The sequence below is a fragment of the Aulostomus chinensis genome, chromosome 3 (genome assembly GCF_037954235.1).
Source record: "Aulostomus chinensis isolate RoL2024-O1b breed Wild chromosome 3, RoL_Achi_v1.0, whole genome shotgun sequence".
Lineage (NCBI taxonomy): Eukaryota > Metazoa > Chordata > Actinopteri > Syngnathiformes > Aulostomidae > Aulostomus > Aulostomus chinensis.
The window spans coordinates 9,239,978-9,261,427 of NC_141322.1; the positions used below are offsets into that span (position 1 = coordinate 9,239,978).

Below are 21,450 nucleotides of genomic sequence, written 5' to 3' on the forward strand. Positions count from 1 at the left end.
TCCTTTAAAACCATTCGCTATACGATATATGATACACAGTATTTATTGTACGTTGTATATAGTATCATTCTGTGGATTTCTTATAGAAAATCATGCTCTTTGTGTATAGTTACCTTTGGGGCAAATATTATTATTGATGTTAATTTTATTGTCACTGTTACTGTCATCAAGTCTGTCAGCACTATATGCCCTTGTATGTGATATCAGGCATGTAAGCTGTGAACAAGGAGCTGCAAGAAGCTTTCTTTAAATGACAGGTAGATGAGGGGTGATGGGATCTGTGTAGTTTCTTGCTTGATTCGACTCAGTGCTGGGGCTTTTTCATTTCTGGACATTCCAGGAACATCTTTGAACTAACCCTTTCATAGTTGCATGTGGACTTTAATCTGTAAGGAGTAGCAGTTCTTTTAACATGGAATCCCAGATGATGAATATTCACACACTTGATTTGGAATCTTAAGAGGACACTGGTTTTTAGACCATGATGTTTCCTGCTCCAATTAAAGGACTGATTGTAAAATAGAGCAGGATCATTTTAGTCTGGACAAATAAACGGGATTAGGGAGATTTGTTTAATAAAGAGTGAAAAAAGGATTTAAATGAGTTTTAGTCTGCCCTGAGTAACCTGCAGCTTCTCTCCAAGAGGCCAAGTTTCAAGAAGTATCGATTGACTAAAATTTTCAGATTTAAAATTCAAACATCCTTTGACCTTAGAGTGTGGTGCAATAATGTTTTAAATTCTGCACAGAGGACATTTTTCTTTTACTTACAGAAACCTTGGCTGGGGCCAAATGCAATAAGCACACTTTGGAGTTGACGTCTGTGAGAAACAGTTCCAGAAGAGTGCAGGGCATCTCTGAGCACAATATATCATTCATTCTTCTTTGCTCTGACATTCATCAGTGAAAAAAAATGCCCATAAACAAAACAGAGCATTGTAACAATGTTGTGACATTAACCAAAACATTAGGAAGCTGGCTTTCACTGTGCTGTGTGCATGAACCTGTATTTGTGCTGTAATTCTGATAATATATTGTGTGGTCATTTTTTCTGTTCTTCATCTTTTTTGGGGATGTACAGTCTAATCTCAGAAACATTAGAACAGAGGCCTAGCACCAAATATACCCCAGTATAGAGCAGGGGGCATCTTCTCATGGACATTTGCTGCAATGTATCACTGGCACATAATATGAGAGATTATCATTTATTTATTGCATGATATAAATAAATGGTTAAAATGTCAAGATATATGAATGATCATGCTAATTCATTGACTATTAAAATCTATGGAATTTCTTAGATGTAAAAATATGTAACACAAACACAGAAGAGCATTTGTTTTGTTTTGATAAAATGGGTATTTCACACACCATATCTTGCTCGTACTCTGTTGAGTTATCCTTCAATGGCTCTGGGAGGACATCTGTAATTCACCCATTGGTAGGTGTGTCTGCTACTCACTTTGGGATTTGTCTGCATTCCCAAACTCAATGACAGTTTGTGATTCTCTGCACAAAATGAGATCAGGGCATATACAGCAAGAAAAGAAAGGTTGTACAATTTGTTAGTATTTTTTAAATGTGTCCTTAGTTTTTTAAATGTTTGTGTTTTTCATCATCGGAGTTTATTGAAAAAAGACAATGCACAGAGGTGATGTTATTGTACTGAAATGCATAAATCTTATCTTCCCTTTCCATTGTTGTTGCTAACGAATGAATTAAAGTTTTATATTTTATAAGAATGGAATACCAACCCTGTACCCTACCCACCCACCCCCAAGCACCCCATTGTGATCGACCTGTTGGATGTGTACCATGTTCTGCCCAGAAACCTCTGTTCCTTGGAATAAAGTCGTATCCGTTAAAGAGGTGTGTATGCACATTTGTATAAAATATACACTTTACATTTGCATTTGCATTTAAAGGTGTTGGAAGGTAAAACAACTCAGCTAAAAGTCACTTAAAGAGATTTTCTTTCTGGACTTAATTGATATAGAAATGTTAAATTAGAATATACCTGTGGGAGACTTCAAGATCAAAACTCATTCCTCAACATTTTCAACAGGGGCACAGATTCTTCTTTAGATATTATTGTTATTTTGTATGCATTTACTGTTATTAATTGAATACATTTACACTTTATCACATTGCTTTACTCCTGTATATTTTAAATATAGCAACTGGCTATCCACCTTATTTAACATTAGCATTTTTGTTGGGCTTATTTCAACTGCCACAATTTATTTAGTTAATTTAACTATTTTACTAATTGGACTACTACCCTTGGACTAAATCCCAGGACAGGGAGTCCTGTCTCCCTTGCAATTTCTTGCTAGCTAAAGTTGTTCCCTTCCCTCAGGCTAACTACCAGACTTGGGACTTTAGTCTGCTGCCAGTCTGAGTGCATCATGCTCTGATTTTTTTGTGAGTGCACAGAGAACGAAACCTGGGGTAACACTTCAAACCCACAGAAAACCCACCCCTGGGTAAGGTGATGGGATGGATGTCTTGTTTTAACTTGTATGAATGCTGTATTACAGATTATAGAGCACAGACCTTTATTTTGAGGATCTGAATATTCTCCGTGTCAAAAAGTTCATACCACAAAAATAATGTAATCTGATCAATTTTGTCTTTGTGACCCATTTGTAAATTCAGGGATTAGAATATGTCAACAACATGCCCTTATTCAAACCAAGCCATGTTTTGTTCTGTTTTTTTCCTCAGGACATAGCAGACAATAGGTCAGATGGTGTTGAAAACGTTTGCTGGGAATACCAGGTATCGGATGAAATCTGAGCTTTACAGAACATTTCATTCCTCCCCAAAGACTGAGCTTTGTTCAGCTTCCATATCAGATCCCCTGTGAGGGAACATAGGAGGGGAGTTTGACAGTCCTGAATAGAATACAAGGGGTAGGCTCCCTTATACTGGTTTTCTTGATGCAGAGAATCTAGTGCATGCAGTTGTTACTTCCAGGCTGCATTACTGAATTCCTTCCTATCAGGATGCCCCAATAAGTCTTTAAAGACTGTCCAGCAGGTCCAAAATGCTGTTGCATGTATATTACAAAAAAAAGAGAAAATATTTTTCCTGTGTTTGATTCTCTGCTCTGGCCTCCTGTCAAATCCAGAAGAGAATCCAAAACTTTTTGTTCAACATACAAAGCCCTCAAAGACCCACTCTAATCCTCCTTTTTTTTTTTTTTTTTTTTAGCTATTTTAAAGCATTTTCAGTGGTCTTAATTTGTGATTATGAAATTTTTAGCCAAATCATAAAATCTGTGCTATTTTCCAGGACTCTGCTTCTGCAGGGTGCCAGTTGCTCATTAGCAATTCTCCTCTAAATTGTGGGCAGAGACGGCACTGCTCAGTGCCCTCTCTTACACACAACACAGTGGGGGGATATCCCACACACAGTCTGGAGAAACGTTGTGTTCGCCCGAGAGTTCAAACCCGCCGTGCTTGCTGTCCCGAACCTCCTCACGCTGGTGGAGACAGGACCTGATGCGGCAGTAGGCTCCATGGTAAGACTGCTGGGGCAGACAGGACATCTCGGTCTGGTTCTGGGGCGGTCGCCTAACCCATCCTTCCCAGCTGATAGAGGTGAACTCACGTTGCTGGAGGAACCATCTGCTCATACTGCACAACTGGGGCCAACGGGGCCCTCTGATGGCGGGTCACCTGGTCAGGACCAGGTCTCAAGGACCTGGTGGGCAGGCTCTGTGGAATTATTAGCACTCAACAGAAAAAACTTACAGGTAAAGACTGTCCACTTGATGGTGACATAATGGAAAGCGCAGCATCCAGCTTCAAATTTAACTTGCTGGCAATGCCATTTTTTTCTGCTGCCAGTTGATGAAACGGTCTTGTGTGAAGTGTTGACTGCAAACCAGTGTGTGCTTTGTTATATCGCTATGGCCAAGAAACCTTATCCATTGCGCTCTCACAGCAAAGTGTTCGGTAAATTATGAAAGCTCATGTAATTTTCTTTCTTCTTAGCATTGTGTGTTAATACACCATCCTCTCTTCTGAGTCTGAGCCGGCAAAGCGAGGCAGATGGCCTGCCCAGTAGCTTTGTGACATGTGAAAGGCAGTCTGCCTCATCCTGTCTTTTAGGGTCTGCCATTAATTCACAGTGATTTGAATACTGAAAAACTCAGAAATGCAATTTTGAGCTTAGTTTTCTCAAGATATGTCCTCTAGCATCATAAAAACATGAACATGTGAACAACATGAAAAACATGATTTTCCTCATAGTGGGTCTTTAACGGTCAGGCGCCTTCATATACTAGCCAGAACACTACACTCCCAGAATAAAGCGATACTTGTGGTTCCTGGAGTCAAAAGTAGAATGGTAGCCAGTGCCCTCTGTTGTCAAGTCCTCTCCCATGGAACCATCATGGTGTGGCACCTAGATACCCTCTCTTCATTTAAGAATAGATTTACAACTTTCCCTCTAGATAAAGGTTACAAATTGGTCTGGATGAGCTTCTCTCTAAGAGCTATTTTACTCTCTCCCAATCTGCTGAAGAAAATGATTGTGACCGCTCCGATTTGAAATTGTAGCATAAAGTAACCTCCCAAATGGAGTGCCAAATTAGGGATTTGCGTACTATTTGTATTCATATCAGCATTTTCAGTGCAGCACTAGAAGTAAAATCAGCACTGCGTTTGTATCAGTAACACTACCAGCACTTTAATGTTCGTGTTATGCCCAAATTTGTTGTAAGTTTTTTTTTTATAGTGGTAGTTGGTAGATGCTATTATTATTAGATATTTTTGCTATTCTTGCTGCATTCTTGTTATTGTTTGTTATGAGTCTAAGCCTCCCATCCCCCACCTCTCAGTCCTTTGTTGTTTCTTGTCTGCTTATGACTCTTTCTTAGTCTCTGTCTGTCTGTTTCTCTAAAAACAAGAAGGGTCTATCCAGAGTAGTACATGATATAATGTTTAGCAGGGAACAATTCAACTGGTTTTTCAGACATGGAAGCCAGCTCTGTTTATCACGAAGAGTGATCCTGGCTTTTATGTTTGTAATATAATGCCTCTTTCTGCTTACAAAATAGTTGAACTGAGAATGTGATTTAATGCTGAATGAAATAAATGGTACCCTTTTCTGGCTTTGATGAATCATGACATTGTCAGACATGCTTTTATACAAATGTGAGGGGAGTCCTCAACCTAAGCAAAACAGGTTATATAGCTTTCATGGGGTTTTGAGCAAAATGAAAAATTTGTAGCAGCATTGGAAAAAGCATGTGAAAACTCTCAATTTGTGAAAACCTGAAATTTCATATATGCGGGAACATGGCAGATGAAAACCGATGTTTCACTAATGGTGAGAAACTTTAATGATTCAAATATTTTAGAGGTTTTTTTTATACTTGCAAGCTACATATTCATCTCTCAAAAGTATCAAACTTGTTTACTTAAAGCATACGGATGTTTAAGATGGATGATATGTCATGGCTCACCGGACGTGTTTCCTGTACTCTTCATAAAGCAAAATACAGCACATCAGGAAATGGAAATATTGAAGTCCTACGTTCTCTGTGTGGCACACGAATTTCAGCCACTTCAGACGCATGACTATGTGTGTGTGTGTGTGTGTGTGTCTGAAGGAGCATGTCAAGGCAGCATTATGCCAAACTGAAAAAATGCATACAGCCTTGGGTGTCCAGTGGCTCGCTGGGCTGGTGGGCCCGGGGTTACTGCCTTCCGGGGAGAGGGAGGTAGAGGTTGATTGTTTGTTATATTAAACCAAATGGTAAGCCTGCACTGGAAACTCTGCAACCAATGTTTTTTCCTTTTTTTTTTCTTTTCTCCTCTCTGTTGTTGTTGTTACCTTGTTTGTTTGGTTTTTGTTTTTTTCTGCTCTTGTTGTTATTGTTTTTGTCACACCCCCCCCCCCCCCCGTCTTCCCTATACTGTCCCTGTTCTCTCTTTCTATCCACTCCTGAGCCTCAGTCCGGTAGCCTTATCAATGAACCACTACCATCCATCGTTGTCTTCCGCTTATTCCTTACTAGTAAGGGTTGCAGGGGGGCTGGAGCCTATCCCAGCATCAACAGGCGAGAGGCGGGGTTCACCCTGGACAGGTCACCAGTCCATCACAGGGCCAACATACAGAGACGAACAACCATTCACACCTACGGTCAATTTAGAGTATCCAATTAGCCTAGTCCCCAAATTGCATGTCTTTGGACGGCGGGAGGAAGCCAGAGTACCCGGAGAGAACCCACACAGGCACGGGGAGAACATGCAAACTCCACACAGAAAGATCCTGAGCCGGGACTCGAACCCGGAACCTTCTTGCTGTGAGGGCACAGTGCTAACCACTGCACCACTGTGCAGACCTGAACCAATACCATTCCTAATGAAATTAAGCATAAATGGCAATAGGCGGAGTTTATCAGATTCCTCCTATGCAGAGTAAAACTGCTTCAGTACAACAAGGCACCAGGAACATTGATGCTGCTTGCCCCAGCTGCTGAACAGGACAGGTTAAAAAAAAATGCATACAGTATGGGTATGTAACTAATCACAAAGATGGACTAAAAGTGTGAATAGTAAAAGTAGTGCAGAAAAAAGTTCTTGTGTGGGTGTTACAGGGTCTTATATTTGATCAGGTTAATACTCAATCTAAATCCATCCATCCATCCATCCATTTTCAACCACTTATCCTGTTAAGGGTCTTGGGGAGGCTGGAGCCTATCCCATGTGGCTATTGGGCGAGAGGCGGGTTTCACCCTGGACAGGTCGCTAGTCCATCGCAGGGCCAACACATATTGACAGACAACCATTCACTCACGCCTATGGTCAATTTAGAGAGTCCAATCAACCTACTGTTGGAGGAAGCCGTAGTTCTGAGAGAGAACCCACGCAGGCACAGGGAGAACATGCAAACTCCACACAGAAAGATCCCGTGCACCATCGTGTCGCTTCAATCTATTATCATTATATCATTATCAAAATAATAACCACATGAAATTTCCTATTAATTGACTGTTTAGTCAATGAAATCTTTTTTTTTGTACTTTTCTTTATATATTTAGTTCAATATAACATGGTCTTTCATATTATACATTGTGTATTATATATGTGAGTGTTTGGTGTAATTAATATCATAGTGAGGTAAAAAGCACTGATTTCCCTTATTTAAGTAGTGCTGGTTTAAGTGTACACCTTTTACACCACTGAGATAGAGATGACAAAAGTGATTACCAGGCCCTCTTTGAAGCTCAGCGGAGCAAATAAAGGAACAATAACACCCCCTCTCCTCCTTAGTCTGGCATTATGCTGCATTGCATGTTATTGACCAGCAGATGGCAAGATACAAATATGTACTGCCCTGCTGCTCTATAGAAAAATTACCAGCTGTGCCTTTTGCAATTAATATAACAAAAATGTTGTTTTTAGAATTATATAGATAAAGTAAATATGAATATTGTTGCAATCTGATGTAATATGCAAGACACTTTCAGCTGGATCTCTTACATTTTTCATCAACACTGATGTTCTGCTCTTTAAATTACTGAGGAAACACATTATAGATATATGTTATCTTATCGATGAGCCAGAGGTGTTGTGTTGGATTTTATTTTTTCTTGCTAAACACTGAATGCCAAAAATACCATGCTGTACGGTACATCTATTCATCACTGGCACAATTCTTTGCTGGAATTTGAGTCTGAAGCCTGTTAAAGTAAAGCTGAAACATGGAAACATCAATAGTAGAGCTTTCTTACAAGCAGTATTGTAGCAGATCTAGTGAACTGCTATTGCTTTGGTTTTGTCTGTATTGAATCCACCACATAGATCCGTCCTCAATTATTTTAGCTGATATTTTAGGTTTTTTTTTTTTTTGTGAAAATCACTTCCGCTCCTGACACGAAGAGGATGTGATCAGTCAGTTTTTCATCTTAGCAACAACAGGAAATGTCTCAACAAAGCCATCCCCTGACAGAATGAAAATCCCCATGACCATATAGATGGCTGCATGTGGTTGGACAGATGGCATGAAAAAGAGAAAGACTCTTGAGAAGAAGCCATTTAAACACAGAGGGTCCAAAAGATTTGCTCCCTACATTATAAAAGTTAAGAGCCATGTAAAGTGTCATCAAGAGATGTTGCTGGGATTTCTCAAACACAAGTTCATACATGGCCAGGATAGGTGCTAAGCATGTATGAGAGTGTGTGACACAGATCCCTTAAGTTAGGGAGGAGAGCCGACTGTGATGATGCACGCTCTTCTCCAAAAATAATCCTGACATTTTGATAGATGCTACATCTCTTGATCCACTAGGTGTCAGCTTAAGTGCAAAACCAGAAACAATAACAAATAAAAACAAAGAAACAGATGAGTTCATTTTTATTACCATCAGTCATTAACTCAGCCAAGGAGTAGCTACGTTACAGAGCTCACAAATGCGAGACAGGACCTACAGGTGACCATTTGTCCTGGAAAACATCACATCTACAAAACCACGTTAAGTGCATGAACACACCAACATGGTGTACTAAATACAGTGTGTGTGTGTGTGTGTGTGTGTGTGTGTGTGTGTGTGTGGTGTCGTGTCGGTGTGAGTGTGGAGGGGTGAATTGCTTTTAATTGGGTAACAGTGTTTATTTGCCATCCAAACAAAAAAGAACAGACTACACGGATGTTCCATTCACATAAAATATCCATCATTTTCTTCTCATTACTTCTCTGGTTAGGATATTTGTCTTAAAGAATGTGAGAAATATATTGGTCTTTACCAATCTACCTTTGCACAAATCAAAAGAAAATAAATAAAATGCTCTGCAACAACAAATAGGAAACTGTCTTCCAAGCAGTTTTTATCTGAAATACACATTTCCATATCAAAACCTTCTTAAAATTATTTCCTAAGTCATTTTTTGACGTTTTTTTTGCCTAAAACAACTCCTTATGATGTTTTACCTCCAGTTTTTTGTGTTTTCTGAAAAACTTGAAAAAATGACTCAGCGATTATTTCAAGAAGGCGACAATATTAATAGTGTATGCAGTAAATTCTCCACTAAACAGTTTCAGTAAATTCAGACAAAATGCTTCTGCCAAATAGTAACACAGTAACATTAATTATGCCATCTAATAATCATACTCACAATATGGATGCTTGCTTGAAATGGAAAAAAATGTGTCTCAGTGTGTGTTCGCACAGGAAATCAGTTGAAGACTCATTGTCCGGATGAGAATCAATGGTTGCCCCTCCTCACGCACACACACACTTACATACTAATCTGACAGCATCAGTTTGTTAATTAAGTGGCCCAGGGGGGCCTGACAGTTGGAGAGGACTAAAGACTTCCAATTACAGTTACACAGACTATTGAAAGGATATGAATCACAGTTTCTGCAGCCAGTCAAATATTGCTCAATGTCCTCTAAAGTGATGAAAGAAAACTCTTCTCCATTATGGTTAATGCTTGAGGGGACCAGTGACAATATTTTTCATGAAGTATAAGCAGAAAAAAATACAGTAAACCAAAGACTAAAAGTTAAAACAAAGACACACATGAGTCAAAAATTCTATGTTTAGCTAATGTAGATCAAACAGATGCCTTACTTTGTTTCAATACCATACAGGTCATCAAAGTTGCATGGGTAAAGATGGCCCTGGTTAGCACTATTTTATGTCTTCCCTTCAAATGCATGTGGCTAATTAAAGCCCATTTTCCATAAAATTTAAAAATAAATAAAATAAAATATAAAGATATGTGACATTACAGGTGATATTCAAAGTAAAAAAACAAATAAAACACAAAAACACTAATTTCTGTCATATGATGGATAAAGGTGTTGGCTATAATGTTTCTTCAAAAGAAAAGCTACAAATTAATTTAGATGCATAGAACTGCTATTTGATAAATACTGTGTCATTCAACTTGCATACACGAACAGTGGGGCACAAAATGGACATTGGTAATAGACAATGTTATGTTAAAATTTTGAAAAAAAACAGCCTTGACATGGCTTATGGCAAGTATGGAGAGCCTACGATAGAAAAAGGTCGGCAGTGGTAGGTCTTTATCCACCAAGTGACTTAAATGTAAAACAAACAGAAAAGACTGAGAATGCATGCTGTTTTGGCTACGTCTATAAAGGTTTCTATGTACAGAATCTTTACACTTACAGCGATGAGGTTCTTTCCTGAGCAGGATGTTAGCAAAGGAACATAGTGTTCTGTGTCCTTATGTGTAAAGCTGCCTTGTTCAAAATAAAACAATGGGCGTGCCAACCCCAAGACACCATCTCAGCATCATTTAACTCACAGTAAATGGTTATAAAGATCACCAAACTTGTCTTTTGACATGAACACATCATTGTCCTCAGTTTAAACAGAACGAGTACTGTACATTATGGTATATGTACGTATCAGAAGCGAAAATTAAAGACGCAAAACCTTTGTTCCAATTTTGGAAACAAACACTGTAATCGGGGGACTGGAAGGGAGAGGATTCCAAAGTTTGCTTTTTAAAAAGTAATCAAAGTTGTTTTCAGAATAATTTGCTCACGCTTCTTATATTCTCTTATCACTAAGACACAAATCAGAAATATGACTGTAGCTGTAAGCCAGAACTTGATAGCCAAACTAATCTCTCCCTAAAACTCAAGTGCATGGAGATGGATGTGATTTTTATAATCTGACCGAATACAATAGAGGGTACAATGAAAAAGATCAAATTCATGTAAAAAGAAAGCCAATGAAATACAGCACTCAGGAAAGGTAGCACACAGCCTTCGTGAGATGATACTAATGCTGCAAAAGAGACAGAAGCAGAGTCATTGTCACCATGCTAGCAGCTAATGTACAGTGGGCTGGAGTTGGTGGGGACCGCAAAGGTCACGGCAGCAAGAGTGTAAGTGTAGGGGTCTAACCCTGCTCATCCCCAGCTTCAGCAACTGCATGGACAGCAGCAGCCAAAGTCTCTCCATTACAACGCAATGTGGGCTCAGCCTCTTGTGGTGCTGGGCGTGGGTGCTGGGGCTCTGCAGCTAAGGCAGCCACTGTATCTGGACCCCCTGGAATTTGTAGGTTTATCTCTGTTATCGCCCCCTCAGGTGGGACAGATAATGGTGCAGAGAGGTCAGCAGCAGCCAGGGGAGCTGTAGGCTCTGCAGGGGAGCTTGCTGTCCTCGATTCACTCTGCTCAGGTGCTCTAAGTCTCTTCATGATCGTGGTGACACGCACAGCTTTCTGTGGGAGGACAAAGACGTCACAGGGTTATAATGTAAAAATCAAGCAATAAACTCTAAATGGTTGGACTCAATTCACAATTATACAATACTCCACTAAATTACCTGCTTGTTCAAATAGCATTTCTACGATCAAACACTGAAAAAGAGCACATGAGGGCTCACCTTCCATTTAGCTCGGGCAAAGTTCTTCTCTATTTGCGCACACACATTTTCTTTGATATTCTTGTCTGAAGCTGCACCACCAGAGATCCTGTTTTATATAATTGGAGAACACAAAAATTATTCACAAGTGTACTTGGAGAGTGTGTATCTCCACCCATGCAATATTTCTTGAGAAAATTAAAAAATGTATGTGACATTCTTTTTTGAAAGGTAACATATCACATATCAGTGGTTGAGTATAATTTGTTATGTTACAGAGCAGCAGAATAGTGTGCATACAAAGTAGACTGGTCGCATTACATACTCCAGGTCTTTAGTCAAAGACATGATGAAAAAATAAGATGGATTCACAAAAGTATAGACTGCATTAGCACCTCCTAATAATGTGAAAATAAGAATAATATAAAAAAGAAACTAAAAGCATGTTTTATTCACAAATCAACCACGAAGGTGATATGTAGGCCAACATGCACTACCAAGCTAATAGTGTCTCAGTGCTCCAGTGCTATTTCAATTTCCATCCATCCATCCATCCATCCATTTTCTTCCACTTATTCTTGTTAAGGGTCGCTGGGGGGGGGGGGGGGGGGGGGGGCTGGAGCCTATCCCAGTGGCTTTCAGCTGAGAGGCAGGGTACACCTTGGACAGGTTGCCAATCCATCGCAGGGCCAACACATATAGACAAACAACCATTCACACTCACAGTCATACAGTCAGAAAACAATGAGACTACTTCTGGTTAGCCCTCCATTAGAATGTAGATAAATAATATAATCTTGCAGCCATTTGACTTTCAGGATTTTCATTCTCTCTGAATTGGCCTCCAATTTGTTAAAACTATTACGGTAATAGAAGGTGGATTGAAATGCCAGTCAAGTGTAGGGATGGGAATCAAAAAATGGTTCTTGTTGATAATCTTTTCCCAGTATTTCAAATCCTTGGAATCATTTGGCAATTTTGCTAACAATTCTCTTATCAATTCCAGTGTGTGCAAATGACATCACCATGCACATTGGTGAGATAAATCTCTACAATTCTACAATTTCATTTAGCAGACGTTTTTGTCCAAAGCAACGTACAACACAAATAAAGAATTCAGACTTAAGTCTTTAGAGACTTAAATCTCAAAGTGGAAAAAACCCTGATCATTCAGTCATCATTCATCTCATCACTACAAGTCCCAGAATGCATCACTGAGCAGAGCAGGCTGCTAATCACTGAAGTGGGGACACCTGTAAGGAAGGCAGCACTCACTCTGCACTGAAGACAGACAAAGAAATAGCTTGAGAAGAGTAGAAGGAAATTCAACACATGGTTCTTCCAAATGACATCACTGGTATTGTTGAAACTTTGATTTGATAGTGGTATTTGTGGTTTGCTCATGAATTACTCAGTTGTTTGAATTTTCAAACCAGCAATTACATCCTCACTCTGTGCATGTTATACATGTATGTATAAATTAGAGAATATACGTTTTCCCTTCATTGTAGGAATTGTTTGCTTGATTAGCTGTGTGGATTTCAGTTTGGATTTGGTGCTAGGAATTGTGCAGCTCTTACGTTATTTGTTAAGAAATTCCGTGCTTGGGTGCACATTTTGCAGAAGGTAATATGTGGATATATATAAAAATGGTAATTTAAGTTGATTAACTAATTTAACATAATTAAATAGTTAAGTTAAAACAATTAAATAGTTGAGTTAAAATGATTGTATAGTTGAGTTAAAAAAAACCCAGTTAAAATAGTCATTGATAGATTTATGTCCTATGATTGATTTGTATCCTTTATGTAAAAAAAAAAAAATTCCACTAAGAAAATTGGTTGTGGAGGATAACTTTTGGTTTAGTTTAATCTGTAACTATTTTGATTAATTGATCATTTTGGTCACTTTCGAGAAAAAAGTCAAACTTGTGGATGCTTTGTTTTGTTTGACTAGTAATTAATTTGTTTCTTTTGTGTCTTGAAGGTTTTCAACCTGATGCTATCCAACCAATCAAGAAAATAAAAATAAAGTGAGTTGGAATAGAAGAGTTGTCCTAGTGTCCTTTGGGGTTCAAGGAACCAGGCCATTTCAAGTTGGGCAGGTGTTGAGTTAGAGCTAATAACTTGACACACATTGCATTTCTTACACAAGCTATGCAATGTGTATGGCGACTTAATTCATCAGTGCAGCCAGCAGGAAACAATGCACCGAAGTGACAAACACTCAAAAGTTAAGTTAGATTTCACAAGAAAGGACTACAGGGCAACTTGCAATGTTTGCAAAGTGGATATTTCATCTAATACCCTTTTCACACTGAAAAACGCGTGTCAATGCAAATTTCTGGACCCACGTTTGCTCGGCATTAGGGCACATTCAAGCCTCCAAAAGAGTCATCATTTCACATAAACGTGCGCTGGAACACTGAGATGTAAACAAACGACAACATGGATTTTGCCGAGTCTGTTAGTGTTGTCATTAAGGGCATTGCAATGTTTTCTCTTTTGCAAAGCATACAAACTTGGCACAGATTGGAAAATGTCCAGTGCTAATGCGGCAAAGGAGGATGGAGTTTTTGGCTCATCTGGAAGGAAGCTGAAGAATCTACAGGCAAAGCCTGACAGGCAGCACAGTGACAAAATCAGGATGTGGGTTGCCTTTTTCACACTGCAGCCGAGTCGAGCCACTAAACACCCAGGTTGCTTGGTCGACGAGGGTTGAAATGCTGCGTCGACCCTTTCAGAGTGCCCAAAAACCTGCGTTTTTGGTGCAGTGTGAAAGGGGCTTTAGGGAGGAAATGCTACCAATATGCAGAAAAATTTGCACACAACGTATGTGAAAACTTTGAATAAATGTCATGTTTTCGATCTGCTCCAGAGTGAATCTCATCCCAGCAGCAGCGACAATGTTAGCACATCCTCAGCTGTTAATACTTAAGGTAACTAACTAACTAACCAACTAACACTGCCTATCATGTTAGCGCCACCTCACTATTGGGTTTGTAAGGTCATGCTACTTTTAAACTAAACAAAGTTTATGCTAATTGACCTGTTTTTTTTTCCTCTTTTTTTCCAAATGAGAATTGATAAGAGAATCAATAAAGAACTGAATCATTAAGCAGAATTGAAAATGGAATCGGAATCGTAAAAATCATATCAATTCCCATCCCTAGTCAAGTGTTTGATCAACACCAAGGAGACATTGATGTCAGAGAAAAAGGCAAAACAGCCAATGGTGATGCTAACTGTTAAGTTTGTAGTGTAACTCAGCTGAGAGACACCTCTCTAACTTGAACACTCAAAGACTGCAACTTCTATCTCTTAAACTGTCAGATTTTGACAGGAAACTCTGTTGAAAACATTAAAGAGACCTGTACATTTTTATATCATTTAAGACAAAAAGATGGTCATGAAATCATATTGGAACAATAAAATGTCAACCTTTTAAAGGGCACGAATGAAAAAGTTCAGATATGACTCATTTTATTAAGTTTTGTTTTAATTTTCACTGCAATGTTAATTAAAACACCAGTACTGCTCTTTCTAACTTGCAGCCTAATCAGCACATAGAAATTGGATAAAATTTGTGATGTTTCCCAAAAAGATTTCAACAACACAACAAAGAGATTACTCTGCTCTATAATACCATCCCTCTGATCACATTTACACAGCCAGATAATACTGTTGTAATTTATAGCATGCACAGTGCGTAATGTATCAATGTGATGTTTCTAACCATTCATGGTTTATGGCCTCCTGGGCTGTCAGTCTCTGGTCTTGATCCACCTCCATCAAACGTGCAACCAGACTCTTAGCTGTTGGAGGAAAATCAAACTTAAAAACATAAAAGATTCATCATCTGGGTAGATGAGCATAAATCTGACGTGCTTGAGGTAAGAAAAGATAAGTGCTCTCAAAACATGAATGTTCACTAAGTAGCCTGTCAAGCTTCTTCAGTGTTATAATGACTATGCCCTAATAAAACACCTGAATCTGAGATGTCATCCCAGTAAGGAGAGTCAAACTCATAATCGCCTGCAAGGATCTTTCGGAAAAGGTTCTTGTCATGGTTTTCATAATCATCATCATCAGTTTCATCGTAAAAAGGAGGGTTGCCTGATAGCCTGTGGTAACAGAGAGAAAAAGAGCACCAGCAGTTTTAAATAAAAACAACAAAAATAGAAACATGTTTATCATATTAAAATCCATCATGTAACATACATATGAGGTTTGCCTATATCAACTGATGGTGATCCAGAAAAGGTCACACACTGGCCTCTGTGAGGTGTGAAGAGCCAGATGGAAGAGAAGTAGTGACAGTTGTATAAATGGACATATGAGATTTTAAGTCCGACTGAAAAAGAATGCAAGCTACAAGAACAAAATTGACCCAAGGAAAAACTCCTCCCTTTGAAGGTTACAGCCATGGTGTCAAGAGCAATGTAATCACATACTTGCTAAACAATTTCATGTATCATTGGAAGATACAGATGTCTAGAGTATAAATAATATAAAGGTGCTACTATTGGTATAGTGTGCATCACAGATCTGAATAATGTGAAACAATCAAGTCATTATCACCTACAGGAACTTTTATTAAATACTCGCAAATCAGTTCCTCTGTGTTTCTATTTCTAACACTAATTTCCAAAATTACATTTGCAGATTAAAATGAAACTTGATGTGAACTTTAGCTTCTCATTACTCTCCTGATACTCCTACATCAGTAAGTATTCTTTCTACAAGTGCTGGGGACATGAATGGATCCAAACAAGTCTCTCTACTTTTTCATACATTTAAACAGTGTTACAGCATTGCTGGCTGTAATAGTTATAGCATAATTTATGATAATACATAATGATAATATATGCCAGTCATATTCCTCATATGACTGGCATAGTGAATCCAATAACATTTTGAAACAAAATACCATGTGCAGATTCCTGATTGAAAAAAACAGATAGACAAGGACACAATATAACCGAATACTCTACATATGGCACCTATAATAAAAACACATAAACCAAGGAAAAATAACCAAATAAGCAGAATCTGAGTAATTTAAAGAAGCTGGTAGGTGGGAATTGCAGCTGTGCTGTAATGCAACACAGCTTTTGGATTTTGTTGGTAATACCCTCGTAATACTCGATTGAGAAGGTTTTAATATTAGTATGTTTTTGCTCAATAGTGTAACTTTGGTGAGGCAGCGAATGCTGATTTTTTGCCATATACACAAAGCTGTAGTAACTAAACCCCCCATGGTCAGAACTTTTCCAATTTCACACAGTTAATGACAGTCTCAGTCTGAAGATGTCTGCAATCAGAACTTAAGTCATAGTCAAAGCACCACCCAGTGGTTGCATGAAGCCAGCTTAAGCCCTGTATTTAGCATACTTTATCTAATTTGTTGCCTTGTACGAAAAAGTGAAATGTGAAAAGTAATAGTCATCTCTTGTAAGGAAGCATCATATCCACTCACAGTATGTACATGATGACACCAGTAGCCCAGCAGTCCACAGGCTGGCCATATCGGTGTCTGCCAACAACTTCTGGAGCTGCAGAAGAACACAGAAGTATGCTGCTACTTCACATTCTCAATCATCTGTTAGTATGATTATGTCTATGCAAACTTCATATTCTCACCCAGATACTCTGGTGTCCCACAGGGGTCTTTGATTAATCCATTTTCCAGTTTGGCAAGATGGAAGTCACTGATGACTATTTTAGAGTGCTTCAAACGGTTATAATAAACCAGGTTCTCCAACTATGGCAAATGACAAAGAAAATGAAAAACTTTTAAGGTCTTTCATTATTGTAGTCATTTCAGAGGTGAAATCATTGTATGACAGAAATAATTTTACAAGTTAAAACAAAATTTAATTATTTAATAAAGATTAAATTAAATCAACATTTCAATGTGATTTTATTAAAGCTAATAAGTTTGGAGTATATTCATCTAAAGGAACCCACGTTTTGGGGGAATATGTTATCTCTTATCTAATTGTCTATCCTCTCTAGAGCCAGACAAGAAGATTGAACCCATTCTCTCGTCTGAGCACGCTTTAGGGAGCTGAAACCGAATAACCGCTAATTAGCTTAGCACAATGAATGGTAGCAGAAGGAACTCCATCTTGCAAGCTCAGTTTCCAAAATCAGTAGTTTCTCCTCTGGACTCTAAGGTTATTATAGATAAGATTCATGATCTTGTTTAATCCAGAATTAATCTTCCTTGTCCTGTTTTACAAAGTCAGCCATGATAAGTAGAAGCAAACTTTTTCTAGTCAACACGAAATGTTGAGTTTTACTGGCTGAAGTTACAATGGGGATGATTAAATCCTGGATGAAATTTTATCAGGAAAATAGTTCTACGTGTCTGAATACAAAATGAAATAACTATTATGAACATTTTGGACCAGATAAAAAACTTAGGAAAATATTTTACCACTGCAAAATGTTTTAAGCCAAAGTTTGACTTTCATTCTGCTCCTTTCTAAAAGTTCTGTTCTTGTTTTTTTATTTGCTTTTTTCTTAAAAATGTTGTCTCTTGCACTTTTAAGGCTATGCAAACTTAGGTTTTCATATTTTTATGAGTTTACAGGAAGTTTTACTTACATCCTAAACTATGTTGTCTTTTGCTTAATTATGTTACCTTAAGGTTTCTGTGAACAATACGAAGGGAGTGGAGGTAGGCAACTGCCTCTAACACCTGGCGCACCACATTACTGGTGTCTCGCTCAGAGTAGTAGCCTTGGTCCAAGATCCAGTCAAACACTTCCCTGCCTGTTGCACTGAGGGAGAAAAAGAAGTCCTGTTATATGTTGCATGTATGTGGAATGAAATGTTATCTCAATATTGGAGACATGATTTTTATCCAGGGTTCAGTCAAAGCCTTCAAACTGAGATGAAGTAGATGAAAGTGGGGCAACCATGTAAAATGAGCTATATAAAGGTGACATTTACTGCCCATGAGCTCTTGTTTTTCTTCTCAGTCTGTCCATGAATATCTATATTAAGATATTAAATCAACCAAATAATAATATGTTTAAAAGCTGTCAGGGGGAAATATTTTTACTCTGTTATGTCTTTGTGTTTGATCATTTCCTTTGGGGCGGCAAGGTGGTGCAGTGGTTAGCACTGTCGCCTCACAGCAAGAAGGTTCTGGGTTTGAGCTCGGGCATGGGATCTTTCTGTGTGGAGTTTGCATGTTCTCTCTGTGCCTGTGTGGGTTCTCTCCGGGTACTGTGGCTTCCTCCAACAGTCAAAAGACATGCAATTGGGGACTAGGCTGATTGATTCTCTAAATTGACAGTAGGTATGGATGTAAGTGTGAATGGTTGTTTGTGTATATGTGTTGTGCAATGAACTGGTGTCCCATCCAGGGTGTACCCCTACTCATGCCTGAAGGCTGCTGGGATAGACTCCAGTGCAACCCCCCCCCCCCCCCCCCCCACCCTTAACAGGATAAGTGGTAGAAAATGAATGGATGGATGGATTTCCTTTGGTAACCAAATTACGAAAACCAATAAATCAAGTGTCCCCAGAGGAAGAGGTGAATATCATACATAATTGGAGATGTATCACATTCACTAAGAACATATGCTGATGAAAATGGAGAAAGTTCAGTTCTGATGTCCATGAGGCTAGGCTCAGGCTAGGACAGCTTACTCCTCAACAGTGTCTGACCAACACATATAGTTCAGCAGGTCAAAGTTACCACAAAGACAAGCAATAAGCTTTTTCCCCTGACCCATTAGACATCTGAACTCACAGTTCCAGGAAGAGGAAGTACTCTTTCTTGGTCTCATAGACATCAACCAGCTGTAGTATATTGGGATGCTTCACCCTGAGGACAACACAGAAGAATTATTTTGAGAGGTCTGGTGTATGAGATGATTTTCCTCATCCATTCACTTGGAGGTAAAAAAATTAGACCTGCATTACGTAAGGCAAGGTACATATATTAACCAACAACATTTCTTTGCATAGAGCCTCTTGAAGTGCTTCATATATCACAAAAATACAGAAACAATGAAATCACTAGAAACATGCAAGCATAATCAGCAGATAATAAATGAAAATTAGCTCTATGTGAATGTAAATAGATAAGTTATGAGTTTGAATGAAAGATGCACGTATGCATCTTCTGTGTGCACCTTTTGCATAAGACCAGGGGCCAATCATCAATGCTAGTTTCAAGCAGGACCAAAAGATGTTTTTAGCCAAGCACTCTCCTAACAAATGATCTGATGCACTGTCTGCACCAGCAGCTGCTTAAGCATGTTAAAAGGGAGTGGTCTGGCAAAACCATGGTGCATTGCTATTTTGGGATACCAGAAAACATTTGCATCATAGACCAAGAAGAGGTTGGTCTTTGGTCAGTTGTGAAGTGCTATTTAAAGGACAAATCATTCAGATGAACACATCATTGCAATGCAGTTCTACTGATGCCTGCAATCATGGAAACATTGGCTGCAACCTCCTCCCAGGGCTGCGTCACCTCCAGTGACTTTGGTGGCTTCTTGCTGCTCCCACATGTAAGCATAAGAAGAGCTCATGCACCTTCAACTGGCACAGGAGAAGGTCATTCTCAAATTTATTTCAGAAGTAGGAAGCATGGGAGATGAAATGAATCCTACACATTGCAACATGAGCACTATGCAAGGTTCCTACAGGTTCAAGTAGTTTAGACCAAAGCCGTTTAGGGATTTATGGCGAGTGGAGCGATAGTAGTACTGTGAAGTTTATTCTTCCAGGTATTTGTTATCACTGAACTTATATGAAAACTGAAAGTATATGCTTTTTTTGGTTTTGGTTCTTATTAAAACCATGCCTGGAAAATTATCTTTAGCTGAAGAGGTCTAGTGTGAGTTGTCTGAGGATATGTTCACACTAGATCAGATCAGCTGCAACCAATCTGAATTCAGAAGTGTTCTATTTTAAAAAATAGAATAATAAAAAAACAAACAAACCCATTGTTAAAGTTGGGGTGGTACAGTGCTGCAGCACAGCAGTGCAGAGGCTAGCACTGTTGCCTCACAGCAAGAGAGTTCTGTGTTTGAGCCCCGGTTCCAGCCTGTGGCTTTTCTCTGTAGCGTTTGCATGTTCTCCCCGTGCCTGCATGGGTTCTCTCCAGGTACTATGGGTTCTTCCCACCATCCAAAGACGTGCAATTGGGGACTAGGCTAATTGGATACTCTAAATTGACAGTAGGTATGAATGTGAGTGTGAATGGTTGTTTGTGTATATGTGTTGGCCCTGCAACCCATCCAGGGTGAACCGTGCCTTTTGCCCGAAGGCAGTTGGGAGGCTCCTCCCCGCTCCTCGACCCTTGATGGATAAGCGATATATGAAATGGATGGATGGATTTTAAAGTTGCTTCATATTAAAAATTACAGGGTAATAATTTTTTCCATGCTGGTTTGAATTTTTTTTTTGTTTAATTTGTGATGGAAGTTGTTTCAGTAGTAATATATGTACAACACATCTGACTGAATATGTTTCTGGATTAAGTTATTCATAATTAGTTCATCATGAGCTGTTAAATTCTAAAAACATAATGGAAAGGAGGTGAAAATATAAAGTTTATGCTTTAAGCTTGATGCAGGAGAAACTGTTCACTGTTGTAGCTGGGTTTCTGATTATTTATATTTGTTAAGCATTTTTGTGATTTTAAAGCATAAAAATGATTTGATATTTGAATTTGCTATAGATTTTCCCAGCTACATATAATTCCTTTGATTGTTTCCTTAAAAAAAAGGTAATCAACCAGTGCATCCAACTACCTCCTCTACATGAACAAAGTGCTCCTGAGTCCAATTGACTCTTTTGTGTATAAATTTATCTAGAGTCTTGTGTCTTCTGGTTTCTGGAACTTCTTCACATTTTTTTGAATGAGACATGCAATATTTTGCAAGGTGCACCATAGCACCATGTATGACATGTATGTCATACATATCATATGTATGACAGGGAGAACACAGAGAATCTTGTTAATGGTAGGGAAGTGTTGTCTTGTAAATGATAAAATATCTTATGAATGGTGGGGAAAGAGTAAATGTATTTTTAGCACAATAGAAACATAAAAA

General features: G+C 38.7%; 1 protein-coding gene across 1 annotated transcript in view; it reads right to left on the reverse strand.

Annotated features, from left to right (window-relative positions):
- Window positions 1–8,396: 8,396 nt before the first annotated feature.
- The window catches only part of LOC147267572 (caM kinase-like vesicle-associated protein), a 56,309-nt gene continuing 43,255 nt past the window's right edge, over window positions 8,397–21,450 (reverse strand). Inside the window, exons 4-11 of the mRNA XM_086200608.1 lie at window positions 19,134–19,208; window positions 18,015–18,153; window positions 17,009–17,129; window positions 16,845–16,920; window positions 15,353–15,489; window positions 15,102–15,180; window positions 11,388–11,475; window positions 8,397–11,223 (exon numbers count right to left, since the gene is read on the reverse strand). Coding sequence (XP_086056734.1) covers window positions 10,900–11,223; window positions 11,388–11,475; window positions 15,102–15,180; window positions 15,353–15,489; window positions 16,845–16,920; window positions 17,009–17,129; window positions 18,015–18,153; window positions 19,134–19,208 — 1,039 coding nt within the window. The 3' untranslated portion in view covers window positions 8,397–10,899. The remainder of the gene's footprint in view (window positions 11,224–11,387; window positions 11,476–15,101; window positions 15,181–15,352; window positions 15,490–16,844; window positions 16,921–17,008; window positions 17,130–18,014; window positions 18,154–19,133; window positions 19,209–21,450) is intronic.